This window comes from Petromyzon marinus, chromosome 4 (genome assembly GCF_048934315.1).
Source record: "Petromyzon marinus isolate PM22_M1 ecotype Great Lakes invasive population chromosome 4, UKy_Petmar_22M1.pri1.0, whole genome shotgun sequence".
In the NCBI taxonomy this organism is placed as follows: Eukaryota; Metazoa; Chordata; class Hyperoartia; order Petromyzontiformes; family Petromyzontidae; genus Petromyzon; species Petromyzon marinus.
In genome coordinates this window covers 16728116-16743339 of record NC_133670.1, presented here as the reverse complement: position 1 = coordinate 16743339, position 15224 = coordinate 16728116, and the positions used below count along the sequence as shown (strand labels likewise).

General features: G+C 39.4%; 1 protein-coding gene across 4 annotated transcripts in view; it reads right to left on the bottom strand.

The window, feature by feature from the left end:
• PHF14 (PHD finger protein 14) overlaps positions 1-15224 on the bottom strand; it is a 42708-nt gene that overhangs the window by 11416 nt on the left and 16068 nt on the right. For 3 of the 4 annotated variants that reach the window (XM_032945910.2, XM_032945911.2, XM_032945912.2), the window contains exons 13-19: positions 14244-14339; positions 12641-12744; positions 12206-12337; positions 9611-9764; positions 7845-7904; positions 7643-7705; positions 4094-4209 (exon numbers count right to left, since the gene is read on the bottom strand). In XM_032945910.2, coding sequence (XP_032801801.2) covers positions 4094-4209; positions 7643-7705; positions 7845-7904; positions 9611-9764; positions 12206-12337; positions 12641-12744; positions 14244-14339 — 725 coding nt within the window. The remainder of the gene's footprint in view (positions 1-4093; positions 4210-7642; positions 7706-7844; positions 7905-9610; positions 9765-12205; positions 12338-12640; positions 12745-14243; positions 14340-15224) is intronic. The other variant, XM_032945913.2, reaches the window with a different exon arrangement.

The following is a 15224-nucleotide window of genomic DNA, read 5'->3' as shown; positions in this document are numbered from 1 at the left end:
ACGTCCATGTAACTGAAAGAACAAATACTATGACGTCATCAAACTGGGCTAATTGTTTTGTAATCTATAACTTCAACACTTCCTAATATTATGTTCACTGCAATCAATATTTAAAGCAAATATACATCCGTAAAATTTAATTTACTTCTAGTCAATATATGGTATTGTATTAGAAATAACAGCCCTACTTCCTTAAGTTCTATCAATATTGACTTTAGAAAAATCTCAAACAGAAAAATTATGTGTGAAGAGAGGGGTTTTCTTTCCAAATAAACTGAAATACAGGAAATTACCATGACAGCAGATTTATTTAATGTAATGGAAAGTGCTGTAATACATTAAAATTATTGAGTTGCAGTGAGCAGCATCTTTTAGACAGTGAAATTAAACCAGCACGTACCCTTTGCTTCAGTTGCCCATAAGTGGTTTGTAGTGGCATAATGTAGCACAAAATAGTGTTCTGTATTCATTTAGTAAAGAATTAAAACCGCGTGTGTTTCAGTATGGCTCGGAGTATGAAGCCAGCTACCGCCCTGCAACATTAATCCCCCAACGCTCTCCTAACAAATCCAATTATGTCTAGACGACTTTAACGCCACTTTGACGGATTTCTCTTCAAACACATCCCATTGCCTAATCACTTACGGCCCATCGGCCATTTATCTGAGGCCTCCTGCCGTGACGCTGTCTGATCTCTAAACGGCCACTGGGTTTCATGCTATTTGAAAGGGCTGGGGATTTTGTCGATAAATAGCGTTTTTAAACCATGCATTTCAGTGAGCTTTCGCTAATCTGGAAAGCGGAGGACATTAATTATGCAGCAGTCTCCAATGTGATTTTAATTGTAAAACCTCACTCAAAACTTTAAGTTTAGTTCACAGTAAAACCTCGCAAAATCTGGACTCAAGCCAGAAATTTGGGTAAGCCATAGGGGTTCCCAGAAAATTATTTAATAATCGATTTCAAGTATTAAAGAAACAAAAAAACTGACTGGATCGTTGCTCCCATGCTAATTAATTAAGCTGCTCGTGACAAGCCATACGGCCTTCTGCAGTCAATCCTCACATATTAGCCTATAACAGGGGCAACTAATGATGACGTTCCACTTTCAATTTGGACATTATGCACACAAATTAAATACATTTATTTTGCTATTATGCATGTTTGACTAAAACAAGAAATTTAATTCACTTTGAAAATGCACGTAAAAATAATTGAGTGTGTCAATTTGTGAAGCCGTGCCCCCAAGAGATGTCGGCTATCCACATTATCCGTACGATATCACTTGTGTTTTTTTCAGTGTATTAACAAATAAAATGTTGTAATTATAATTTAATGACCACACGATAAGAAATGGAGCTTTCCACATCCAGTGAACTTCGGCTCCTTACCTAAGTTTCATTATGTTGCGACTCATTTTTAATTGTAGCGACTTAAGCGTTTCTTCAATTGTAAATGTTATACTATAAATGTTAAGTTAATTGTTAGCAAGTCATTGAGTGTTAATGAAGCGTGTTAGATGTTACATGAGTGCAAAGTTAATTTAATTGTAGTCAATTATACCCGTTATTTTCTTTGAACCTATCTACGTGACTTTACCGAAAGACCCAAAGAGTATGAATTCCTGCAGTCACGAAAGCTTTAAGTCAAAATGTAGTCAATTAGTTATTTATGTGTCGGATGCCAGAAATCCCCCACAACCGGAGAGGCTCTCTCCCAACATCAGTCCGGCTGCAAGAGGTTAAATTGTGATATCATCTATAACTTACGTTGCTGCCCTTTTAATCACGAGTCACATTCAGGAATTTATGTAATGCTGTAGATATGCCAACTGCATTTCTGATTACCGTACTACTCAAAGGAGGAGTCACTGGCTCGCGTGCATGAATACATGGAGACTCATTCATGAACACCGTGCTACCACCACGCATCATCGAACCCAAAGAAGTGGTCATGTGATCACAGTCCTTGTATGTATGTTTAAATTAATTCGCACCATACGTAGACAACCGTGCTTATTGGAGGTGTGGGGGAAGGACAACAAACTAAACACAAAAAGCAGTTCTAGAGAAATTGTTTCCAATCTAGATTTTAAAGTGCAAAGCTCCAGTGGCTTCCTAATATCAGAAGGAAGAGCGTTCCAGATGGCCGCATAGGCGCATCTGAAAGTGTGTGATGCGGTGACCGTCTTTGTTCAATGGTTAGCTAAAAGCTGCTGTGAAGAGATTACAGAGTGTGCGACACAAACACTGACGAGTTCTGAGAGAATGTATTCTCCCTCTTCCAACAGCCGATGCTGTTTCGACCTCCTGTCTCAACTCTCCCACCAATAAAAAAAGCAAAGAACATTACTATAGAATTACATCAACAGTTTTAGTACCATGTTCACAAGACATTATGTGCTATAAATTTTAAACAATACAGATAAAAAGGACGTGACAATAAACATAATGACACAAAAATGCATAAAGCATGACCAGCAGAAAACTTTAAGATGACTTGTGCAAAAATGTAATTCACATAAAGTGTTCATAATGCAGTGCTGTGTCTCCCGGTAAATTTAATGTGTGCCTGGGTCCCCACATTTCTTGCATACTCTTTACAGAAAGCACTTGACGGAGACATCTCTGAAAACCTGTGGCTGTCACGTAGCTATCCATCACACTGAATCAATTCTATTTTGTGAGGCATCCACTTCGATATTCATGAAAACTTGTGTTCTTTATGAATATAGCATTAAATCCCCATATATCATTTCGAAAGCGAATAATTACACATGTACCAAACTTGATGCCGGATACTGCATTATGCACATGGCTGCTCAAAGTGCGCTGATATTTAATCCGATCATCCAACAGCAAAATAGCCGCTCCCTTCAGCAGCCCTTTCAGCACCAATAACTTCTCAGAAATGAGTTCATGGTCCACGGCCCGACACCATCTTGTCTGATATAATGGGACGAGCTTGGGAGGAAACGCAATGCCACGTGTAGCACTTAAGTCTGTACAACTGGAACCAGCACGAGCCGGCACGCAGCCTGCTTCAATTTCTTCTGAAGACGATCCACCAGCCCCCCCCCCCCCCTCTCTCTACCCGTGGGGCTTACTACCTGGAATATTCACAATAATTGTATTATAATAGTACGTAATTGAAGTAATGTCAATCTAGCGGACATGTAAAAAAAAACACTCGAGATACCAATAAATTACACTGGGAAAATTGTTCACGAGGACAAAAGTTGTAACACGTAATCGGTAATGTGCAGAAACCTATCACACGTATCCAAGTTGTTCGCAAAGATTATCGGGAAGACAAAAAAACAATGCACAGGCCACCCAAACGCAAGCGCAAGCTGAGTTTATGAATGGTTTCTCTACCAAAGACCACAACACATACTATCTATCAGATGGGAAAGAATAATGAATATAAAATTCAAATGTCTAACTTCTGTAGGCTATAAAAAGGCAAGTGACTCAGTGGAAACTGAGACAATTATCCAAGCTATGAGCAATACCAGGTATAAAACTAAATATTTTCAAATAATAAATCAATTTACAAAACTAGAACTTACACTGAGACTGCATGAAGACAGTAATGAATACAAATGAGATGGGGATTAAGACCAGGAGACACACTTCTGCCAAAGTTATCACACAAACATTATATATTTTCCGATGAGAATAATGAAGGCATAAAACTAAAATAGAGAAATTATACGTCTCAGATTTTCTGATAGCACAGCCGGTGGAAACAAGCTACAGGAAATGATTTAGAAACACCAATAAGGAAGGCTGCAAAGCAGGGCCTAAGATAAATATTAGCAATCGCGTACAAGTTCACAACACAAAAAATAAACTGTTGGAGGGACACAGTTGGAAAACAACAGAATTCAGATACCGAGAACAATTCATGAAGGTAGATCAGGATTAAAACTATTAAATGAAGAGATGGATGAAAATAAGAGAGGAGTGAATTTGAGAATGGGAGCAAAAAAAAAGTTGGGGTAAACTGAAAATCGGAATAAACGTGCTAGTTGTGAGTGTGGCTCTGGGCATGTTTAAGAGTGCAGAACGCAACGCGACGGGCGAAGCACCTCACTGTGGTGTCGCTGCTCCCCGAGCTGCCACATGTCGTGCACTGTATTTGCTGCTCTTCCGCCTTTGGTTTTTTTGCACCGAAATGCCTGGGCTCTCTTGGCTTGGGACAAACCTTCAGTGGGGGTGGGGGGGTTTGGAAGACAAATAACCCACGTATAGCCTTAACTATTGGGGCAAGTGCTGTTAGCGAGTAGCACTTATGAAAGCTGGCAAGGCACATGACGGACAAACCTTCGAGGGGAGGGGGGAATAATGGGGGGATTTGGCAGATACACAGACAAACACACGTGATGCGTGGCAATTCATTTGGCGTCAGTTACGTAGATTTCTAGAAACTGTGGCCCAGCCGCAGGGTGACCCACTACAACATTATTCGGCGTGAAAATTGCATATGCTCAAACACATTATCCAATGCAGTTATCCATGTGATTATTCATGTGAATGTGTTAGCTAAGAGCAACATGATTCACATTCTTATACTGCACAACTCTATTTCATGGGCACCTTTCAGGTGTATTTATTTACAGCAAGAAAACAGTTACACATACAACCTTGTTTCCTCATATAATACGAGACTTTACAAACTTTGATTTAAAGCTTTCGTGACTGCAGTAATTCATATTCTTAGTTTTTTCGGTAAAGTCACGTTGAAGAGAAACAACAAAATAACAAAATATATATAAAACAATAAAAAATTCTCACGACGTTTCGACCATAACTCAAACGGTCATCATCAGGTGTGTCGGTTTGCATAAATTTATTTTGAAAACGACATATTTATTTATTTATATAAAAATAACGTTTGCGTCACGCGCAACGATTGGCTGTTTGCCAGGACTAGTCCATCTATTTTTTGAAAAGAGGAGGGGGGAGACGAAATTTGTTTTTATGTATGCTGTCTGAAAGCCACTGTAAGCGTGAACAATCAATCAAGAACTGAAATGATTTATCAAATCTTTCCAATGATTGCTAAGATAGAATCCATCTTCTCGGTTGAAATTGTCTCTGTGTTTGTATATGTGGATAGCCTCATGAACGAATCTCTCATGGAAGCCAGATGGCTTACAAAGAACCTCCGTCTTGGAAAAGTCAATGGCATGTGAGCCTACTGAATTAGAACAATGATCTGCTACGGCCGAGGTGTTGGTCCTACCGTGTTTAAGGTCTGCTTTATGTTCACGAATGCGGTCCGAGATATGGCGTTTGGTTTCTCCAATGTAACTACTACCACAGAGGCAACTTAGTTTGTAGACACCAGGGTATTGTATGTCCGGAATCACATCTTTTACAGACGGAACCAGATCACGGATTTTATGTAATGTGTTGAAACGGACCTGGATCTTGTGTTTATTCAAGATTTTGGAGATCTTTTTTGTGATCCCAGCAATGTAGGGTAAAGTGATGGTTTTGAAAGGCTCCTCAAGAGGGTTCTTCTTCATGGTTTGAGTGATAGCTTTGCGGATTGTATAGTCGGAGTAACCATTAGCCCTAAGAGCTTGGTGTACGTGCTTGAGTTCACTGCTTATGTGTTCCTGGTCGGATATGCATTGGGCTCTATGATACAGAGTCTTGATGAGAGAATTCTTCTGTGATGGATGGTGGTGGGAATCCGGTTTCAGATAAGCATCCGTATGGGTAGCTTTCCTGTAGACAGAGTGGCTCATTGAACCATCAGGTCTCTTTTTAATTAGGACATCCAAAAAAGGTATCTTGCCATCTATTTCGACTTCCATGGTAAATCTGATGGCTGGGTGTATGGAATTGATGTGGTCGAAGAATTGGTCTAGAGCAGGCCGGCCATGTGGCCAGATGACAAAAGTGTCATCCACGTACCTCTTCCATAAGGTTGGGCGCAGAGTGGCAGTCTGGATGGCGTCAGTCTCAAATTTCTCCATGAAAATGTTAGGACTAAACACTGAGGTACCCCCCCTGGTGAGACACTGTTTAACCAATACATACTTCACTTGGAATGGAACTTTCTACAAACAAACTGAGGGCACCCCAATGGGCTCCCCCCTTTCTCCAGTTATAGCTAACATTTTCATGGAGAAATTTGAGACTGACGCCATCCAGACTGCCACTCTGCGCCCAACCTTATGGAAGAGGTACGTGGATGACACTTTTGTCATCTGGCCACATGGCCGGCCTGCTCTAGACCAATTCTTCGACCACATCAATTCCATACACCCAGCCATCAGATTTACCATGGAAGTCGAAATAGATGGCAAGATACCTTTTTTGGATGTCCTAATTAAAAAGAGACCTGATGGTTCAATGAGCCACTCTGTCTACAGGAAAGCTACCCATACGGATGCTTATCTGAAACCGGATTCCCACCACCATCCATCACAGAAGAATTCTCTCATCAAGACTCTGTATCATAGAGCCCAATGCATATCCGACCAGGAACACATAAGCAGTGAACTCAAGCACGTACACCAAGCTCTTAGGGCTAATGGTTACTCCGACTATACAATCCGCAAAGCTATCACTCAAACCATGAAGAAGAACCCTCTTGAGGAGCCTTTCAAAACCATCACTTTACCCTACATTGCTGGGATCACAAAAAAGATCTCCAAAATCTTGAATAAACACAAGATCCAGGTCCGTTTCAACACATTACATAAAATCCGTGATCTGGTTCCGTCTGTAAAAGATGTGATTCCGGACATACAATACCCTGGTGTCTACAAACTAAGTTGCCTCTGTGGTAGTAGTTACATTGGAGAAACCAAACGCCATATCTCGGACCGCATTCGTGAACATAAAGCAGACCTTAAACACGGTAGGACCAACACCTCGGCCGTAGCAGATCATTGTTCTAATTCAGTAGGCTCACATGCCATTGACTTTTCCAAGACGGAGGTTCTTTGTAAGCCATCTGGCTTCCATGAGAGATTCGTTCATGAGGCTATCCACATATACAAACACAGAGACAATTTCAACCGAGAAGATGGATTCTATCTTAGCAATCATTGGAAAGATTTGATAAATCATTTCAGTTCTTGATTGATTGTTCACGCTTACAGTGGCTTTCAGACAGCATACATAAAAACAAATTTCGTCTCCCCCCTCCTCTTTTCAAAAAATAGATGGACTAGTCCTGGCAAACAGCCAATCGTTGCGCGTGACGCAAACGTTATTTTTATATAAATAAATAAATATGCCGTTTTCAAAATAAATTTATGCAAACCGACACACCTGATGATGACCGTTTGAGTTATGGTCGAAACGTCGTGAGAATTTTTTATTGTTTTATATATATTTTGTTATTTTGTTGTTTCTCTTCAACGTGACTTTACCGAAAAAACTAAGAATATACTTTACAAACTGTTTGCTTAGTAAACCATTTTACTGTACTTCATTTTAAAGGAAGATGGAGGACCTTTTGGAATGTTTTACGTACATTTTCCCTGTCCTGTCCTTTTCCTATTGATATGCAATTGAGATTCACGCTAACAATGTATTGTCATGTTTACAAGACGCATTTTAAGTGTAAACCAATAGACGACGCCCGTGGTGCATTACTATTTTATGCTCCATACCTTGGGTTTCTCTTCTTCAATTTCTTCTTCCTTTGCTTTTCTCTTCCTTCCTCTTTTACGTCTCTTGAAAAGTAAATGAAAGTGAATATGCACGTAAGCTTTCCGAGTGAGCAATGGCATGATGCAATAACACAGAAAGCATTTGTTGCATTACTGAAAATATTTCAGTGCACAACACATATCTATGAGCAACACAACCTACCTTTCCAATCGCACACCTTTTTTTAGGGCACATTGTTGACCGCTGCTGCTTCTGTAGATGCTGTTATGTTATACAAAAAAGCAGAAAGCGTAAAATTCTTAGGATTTGAAGGATTCAATAGATAAGCCAATAACTCAAGGTAATCAAAGTAAGTGCCGAAATAATGAGGGTAGAAATGAGGAAAACCCAAGACAAGTGCAAATCATGCATTAAATACCATGCCTAAAAGATGGTCCATTTGCAATAACAAAATAAAAGGCACAGCAGGAGTAAGGATCATATCTGCATTCTAATCGACTGCTGCATATATATATACCATTCGAATTTGCAAAACAGACCTGGTAAACGTACAGGGGAAATCGAGATATACTACTTGCATGGCTATTACATTATATAATGTATATAACATACTTCCCGCGCAAACAATATAGCTATTATATTCTTGGTTCTTTCGGTAAAGTAACGTAGAAGGGAAACAATAAAATTCTAAAAATATAAAACAATAAAATTCTCACGACGTTTACTTGTGTTGCAGTCGAAACGTCGTGATAATTTTATTGTTTTATATTTTTATTATTTGATTGTTTCCCTTCTACGTGACTTTACCGAAAGAACCAAGAATATGAATCCCTGCAGTCACGAAAGCTTTAAATAAAATTTTTATATAGCTATTAGTTAAGAATTTGAGAAAATGTAGTAAAAAAAACATGCAGCTGCTCCTACCAAGCAATATTAATAATTAAAGTCTCCGTTAATCACATAAATAGTGAATGTCTGTACTGCAGGCTAGTCTTGAGGATTTGTACTATATAGTATCTTGAAAGATTTAACAAGATCGATATTTCAAATGCCAAATATGAACATTTTAGAACTTACATTGTTTTCAATACGTGTTACTGACTTAAGCGAGAGCTTACTGGGATTCATAACGGTGTTTTGCAATGAAAACCTAGAAAACTGTAGATGCATATGGAGAACTGTATTTAATATTTAACAGAAATAACTTCGTGACTATAGTCTGGTGGGACCGTGCGGAGAAAGACTAACATTCACTGCAAACGTAACAACATCCCCCCAAAAATGGCAGCTCACGGACCTGTGTCGCTGCATGTCAGCGGCAGACAATATTCACCCTCGTATACAAAGTACGTTTGGTCATTGAATAGAGTCTTACAATCCAGTTTTGCGTTTGGCAAGCAAAATATTATTCATGTTCGTGTACATATTTGGCTTGCACACAAATGTGTACATCAAACAAGATAAATGCCAGTGCTATTCCAATGTTTAAGAATATCAACATCAATTACATGAAGAGATGAAAAAGAAAGACAAAAATGACACGACAAATTCAACATTATAACAAGGCAGCGTTCATTTGTGTAATTAAATTATATTAACTTATTAAGGCATCTACATATTAGGCTTCATCATCTGAAATAACATTTCCCATTCACATAATGCAACTGATTTTCAAGCTCTGCTTTATGTCATTAAGAATATATATTTTTTATTTTAAACAAGAAACATTTGGAAACAGGCTCTGTTGCAGTGATGTAATCAGCTCTTTATATGTCCCTTCATTAGATTCTGGTTCTGCACGTATTTCTATGCAGAAAAAATTCAGACTTTTTTTAAGAACCCTGCAATTAATACAGTTATGTTTAAAAGTTTTCAACGCACTCACGCAGATGCTTTTAATAAACGTGCTGTAGCACACTCATGCTAAGCGCACACACGCGAGGTTGCGACGCAGCCGAGAGACTTACTTTCTTGTCCTCGGACGGGGAGTCGGGGAGCTGCGTAAACTTGATGGGCTCCCTCACCTGTCGCCGAGAGCGCTTCATGCTGTCCAGCAGCGTCTCCGCGGTGGCGTCACCATCGGACGAGCTACTGCCTGACCTGTCACACTCCGAGCACTGCCTGCGTGCACACGTTCACATGGCGACATGCAAGAAACCTTCACATCTCCGTGTAGCAAAAGGGTGGGGGAACCATTTCCTTTAGCGAGGGACAAAACGACACTTCCAAATACCTTGAGCGATACACACATTAACACACACCTCAGTCACTCCTAGGAGCCTTTGACTACGTGCCTTCAAATTAAAAGTGTTGCAAGATAAAACAAATATTTCCCTCGAGTACCTAATTAGTGATGCCAAGATGCTAGCAGTGATGGATAAATAGAGTTTTCAAGTGGTAGGCTTCATGTGGCCGAGGGCTATATTAAAAGCAACTCATGGGCTGTAATTGGTCCGTGAACCATAGATTCCCCCACCCTGGTACAGGAGAAAGTCAATTGCAAGTCACAAATCCTAGTTCCGTTGGCAAAAAAAAAAATGTGTATATAAAAATATAAAGGTTGCAGCTGTTTCACCAAGACAACATGTCACAGAAATACCATAGCATAAAACGCAAGTTGGTTAAAAGAGCCAAAATTTGACAAACAAAAAAAGCCCAATTAATCAATAATACACCACAGACTAAATCTGATCAAATTCAGTGTCTGAAAGCCTAACGAGGCATAGGCTGTACACATGTATACTGATCCACTTAAACAAAAACTGAAATATTTTAAAGAAAAATTAACTCAAGTATGAAAGTATTTTAATTAACTTGGAAAGTATTTTTACATAGCGTCATGATCTGTAACACAAATTGTTACAGTTCACTGGCTTAGAGAGTTGATGCAGGGTTGCTAAAATGTAATTTAATAATAATTAGCACAAACTATGCGCTTCCAATTATGAAGAAGCTGTAATAATAATCAATCAAACTGACTCCCAAGTAGCAGGACAAATGTAAATTAATTAACACTTTAAGAGCCTGGTCAAGATCCACCCTAATGAGAATTGTTTGCATGAGTAAACTACTGTATTGAGAAAAGTAAAAGCACATGCGCTGACATTTAAAGTCCAACAAACATTCTTCACAAGATGAAAAATACAAAACAATCAGTGATATTTTGTGGTACGTCAAATAAATATAAGTGTCAATGATGATTGCAACATCATAAATAGGACATTACAGCATTGTTCTGCTTAGTATTGCTCGAGGAAAAAGTAAATAACATATATTGTCATAATTGTGATTAATATATTTTGTATTTTTAACAATTATTAGGTATTATATTCTGATAAGACGAATGCTCAATAATTTCAAAGGTTAATGTTTCCTGACTTGTGCAGATTGTCAGCCAACAGCATAATTGTTATGCGCCGATGTACTATTGTGGCATAAAACAGACAGAGGACAAGTTGGTACAAATTATTTTACTGAGCCAAAAAAATTAACGTAGTTTAACAAGGCAGAAGCCATTATAATCTACAGCCCTTTGGGTCAGTCAAAGGAAGCCGTACGGACAGTCACTTAGTCACTCTGCTAGGGAGAGAGCACCTCACCTGGCAAGGCTGGGTGGACAACCAAGCCTGGGACACCAAGGCTGGTCCTCTAAGCACTAAAGTGGGTCTCTAAGTTTTGTGTAACCCTTTGATCAAATTGTCTATTTTTTTCTATTGAGTCAGTCCCTATAGCAACAATACATTATATTCAAGTTTTGTTCATACTAGATCATCTTGACATACAGAACTATTTATTCTTATGATAGTTCACCCAGGAAAGGCCTCACCGAGTCATAAGACTCATTTTCATGCGGATCCTGCCAAGTGTTTTTTGAAGTAGGGGCAATGTAATTCTGCGTAATCCCAATCAGGTTATTGGTAGGTAATTATTCATCATTGCTATGTTGGGCCAATTTCAGTGACATTCTATGGATTTCTTTTTTACCTTCAGGGGGAAACCGGAGAGGCCGAATTCAATCTTTGCAGAACAAAGGGAGAACACACAAACTCCACACACAGGCGTCGGAGTCTGTTCTTTTTGCTGTGAGGCACAAGTGTTGCTACTGCGCCACCCTGCCAACCTATAATGCATAAACACTTTTACTCTTTATAAAATATGCACCACCCTGATGCCCAACTGTACACCATGTTTTGCTTAAGGAAGAATAAGGATTTCCAATTTAAGTGGTTGGGCAGTTATTTTTTATAAAGTGTCACATCCTTATCAGAGATAATGCAATGAACGTGCTGACCCTTTGGCATCGTGCTATTCGAGACAGGAAAATAATCCCACTGGATGATATTCACAAAGCAACGACAAACAATTCTTGTTATTATTATTATTATTAGCCATTGGTCAAACATAGCCGTGTAGCAATTTGGCACAACGGATTTGTTGTTGTTATCAGGCTGTAACTTTCTACTGCTGGGGCAAAGGCCTCTCTCAGCTCTATGTATGAGCAAAAAGCAGAAGCCCTTTCAACATCGTACAAATGGGAATGCCAGTGTGTCTCACTGTCTGACCAATAGCTGTTCTTGCTGCGGCGTGGCATGCGGGTAAGAGGGGGGTCCAGGCAGCCCAGATGGTAGTAGCGTTGGCAGGTGTCACACTGTGTGAGCAGGTGCTGGTCACTGCTCTCCTGGCAAATGCCACAGCTGGGGCAGGTGGTAGCACATGTAGACAACACATACATTTACCGTTTTAATTCCAGAGTAAATACATTTTTCACAAAAACAAACCTGTAACAGTAGTTATCCATCAACTTGTAAACCGATGCAACATGTTAAATATGTAACTTGAAAAAATAATTCATTCTGAATCTGCTGGGTTTAGATGTAGCAAGTGCATTTAATCCAAGAACCAATTTTCACTGTGCCAATTAACACGTATATAGAATCAAGGTGCAGGAAAGCTCTCTGACCCTCAAGGGCTACTTCCAGTGTTGCGATAGTAGGTACCTGTGCAGAATCTGAGGGAGGGACACAGATGCTTCTTGACCCGATTTCATGAGGCTGCTTTTCTGCTCCCTCAGTACTCGCAGTACTAAAGGCTGCGTCAGTTTCTGCAAGTAAAAAATGCCATGACACATTAAACACTACGCAACTGTGAACAGCAACATACAAAAGCTTAGAATCATCTCAACTACTTACCATTTTGACAGAATTGTCTAGCATCACTTTCTTATGAAGATTTTTCAGCTAAGGTACTCAGCTGGGAATACATATGCAAATTGGGTGTACAACACTCAACCGCTGCCTACAATGCAATATTTTGTGCCACATTTCAATGTGTAGCAGTAGATGTATTAATGCAAACCTATCACTCAAGTAAACTGACCATGCATACGTATGGAAGCGGAGTCCTTTAGGAATGATATCACAATGCAATGTATGATCAATCACAATGATGGCTTACAATTTCCAATTTTAATGCTTTGAATTATTCTGATGAATTTGACATCTTTTACCATTTATCAGAATTGGTTTTGATATGTAAGAAAATAATTCAGTGCTTGGATTTCTGCAGATATGTTCATATAAAAATTAACAAATCTCCAATAAATATATTGTTAGGACATTTCCAAATAATGTACTTTACACTGGGGCACCAATGTTTTGATTAATTCAATTTAATAATAAATTTAAAGTATTTATGACGAAACAAAATCCCATAAAAGTGGGATCAAATTCAAAGCTGCCACTTAATTTGAAAGCCCTTCTCATTTGCATTCTGCACTGACAAAAGTTTTTGTTACTAATTCATCTTGACCACGCACTTCTGGTGCGGGAAATCTGAGCAAAGTTTTCATGAATCGCGAAAGTAAAACTGTGAGTGTGCTCCATTCTGCCTTATCTGAACCCATGATAGATTTCCTAAGGGCTGGAGCCTGCACCGCACAAGATGAATGTTAGTGGTTTTGAGTCGAGCATGGTAACGCTGGCCAAGCTTGTGGACTCTGAAGGTTAATTAGAAAAATTATCTTATTTGGCCAGGCTCCAGGCTACCAGGGCTAATCTGCACCCGATCTCGCTGGCTCGGCGGGCACATCCATCACAGTCGCATCGAGAGGCATCCCACGTGGGCGCAGCTGCTCAGCCATCCGGGACGTGCGCACACGCCGCATGCAGAGCAGCTTTTGTTTGAATTCGGCCTTGGTCGGCAACACAAAGGGCTCCCTTTAAAGATACGGATACTGTCCTATACATCACCAGCACATCTCATTTTGCTCGCATTCTGTGGGATGGATTTTTATGTCCTCACCGTGATCTTCATTACTTTTCAACGGCATAAAAAAAGAATAGATTCACTACGCTGCCAAAGGTATTACTATGAATGTAAATATGTCCAGTATAACATTGTTTGCTTCCCGTTATTTGGAATATTTGTGATTTTTATAATTCACACTGTGGTTTCCACTCAGCAGTGTTTAAATGTACACATTTTAAAAAGGTTGTCAAAGGTAGTTATGCTGTATACACAAGGCACTTACAGTTTCTCCCAGAATTCATCAAGAACAATACAACAAGCAGCCACCCAGTGTTCAAGCTTAATTAGGCAGACCTGTCCAGTAATCTGCCCTAGGGTGCTCCACAAGGTGTGCCCTTCTCGCTGGAGTTTATTGTTCAGACTCTTCAAGGTGTCCAAGGTCTCCATAAGCTGTAAGAGAAAAAATGAAGAGGATTTTTTTGGGTGGCTCAGAAATCATTTTGTTCGAATCCAGACAGCCACCTGTGATTAAACCAGGTTCTCAACTGTAATAAGTCAATAGTCTCAGCCCAGACACCAATGACTGCATACACAGAAAAAAAACAATTTCATTTGTTTTTGCCCTTTACTTTGCTAAATTACAGCTCTTAGAATGACAAATATTGCTTTGACTGTCATGTGCTGAACATTACCCTTTGTGGCAGTGTGGATGGGGAAAGTGCTGCCCCCTACAGTGTGGACCAGAGGTCATTTAAAGTGGTAGCTCTGTGACATCCATTTGCTTCGGCTATTCTCTAACATGGCTCTGCACTGCTGTGGAAGAGATCCAAATGGATTCTTCGTCTAATGAGATTACACTGATAGCACAACTCACGTAAAATTAGGGGACACCACCAAATATTTTTTAAGGATTGAAAAAATTAAGAATTACAGGGAAGTCTAATATACGGTATATTGATATATTACAATCTAAATAAAACAGAACATGAGTTTAAGACAGCTGGTTTTCAAAATTAAATGTTTGCAAAACACAATGCAGGACATATGATCTTTATATTGTGTAGATATCACACAAGGTAAGCCTATGTACTTTACAAGCAACAAAAACAGCTGACAATTGCATTTGTAAGGTGTCTTTGCAGTCTCACACTGCATATAATCATGGCCTTAACCAAATCATGTTCTCGGATAAATTGAGTCAAATGCACATGGTAACGAATTCCCACACTGCCCAACACTACGATAGCCTAGACACATCCGATTAAAACAATACCCAGGGCAGCTACACATTGGTAGAAAAATATCTTCACTGACTAAACGGATGTTGACTTGTTT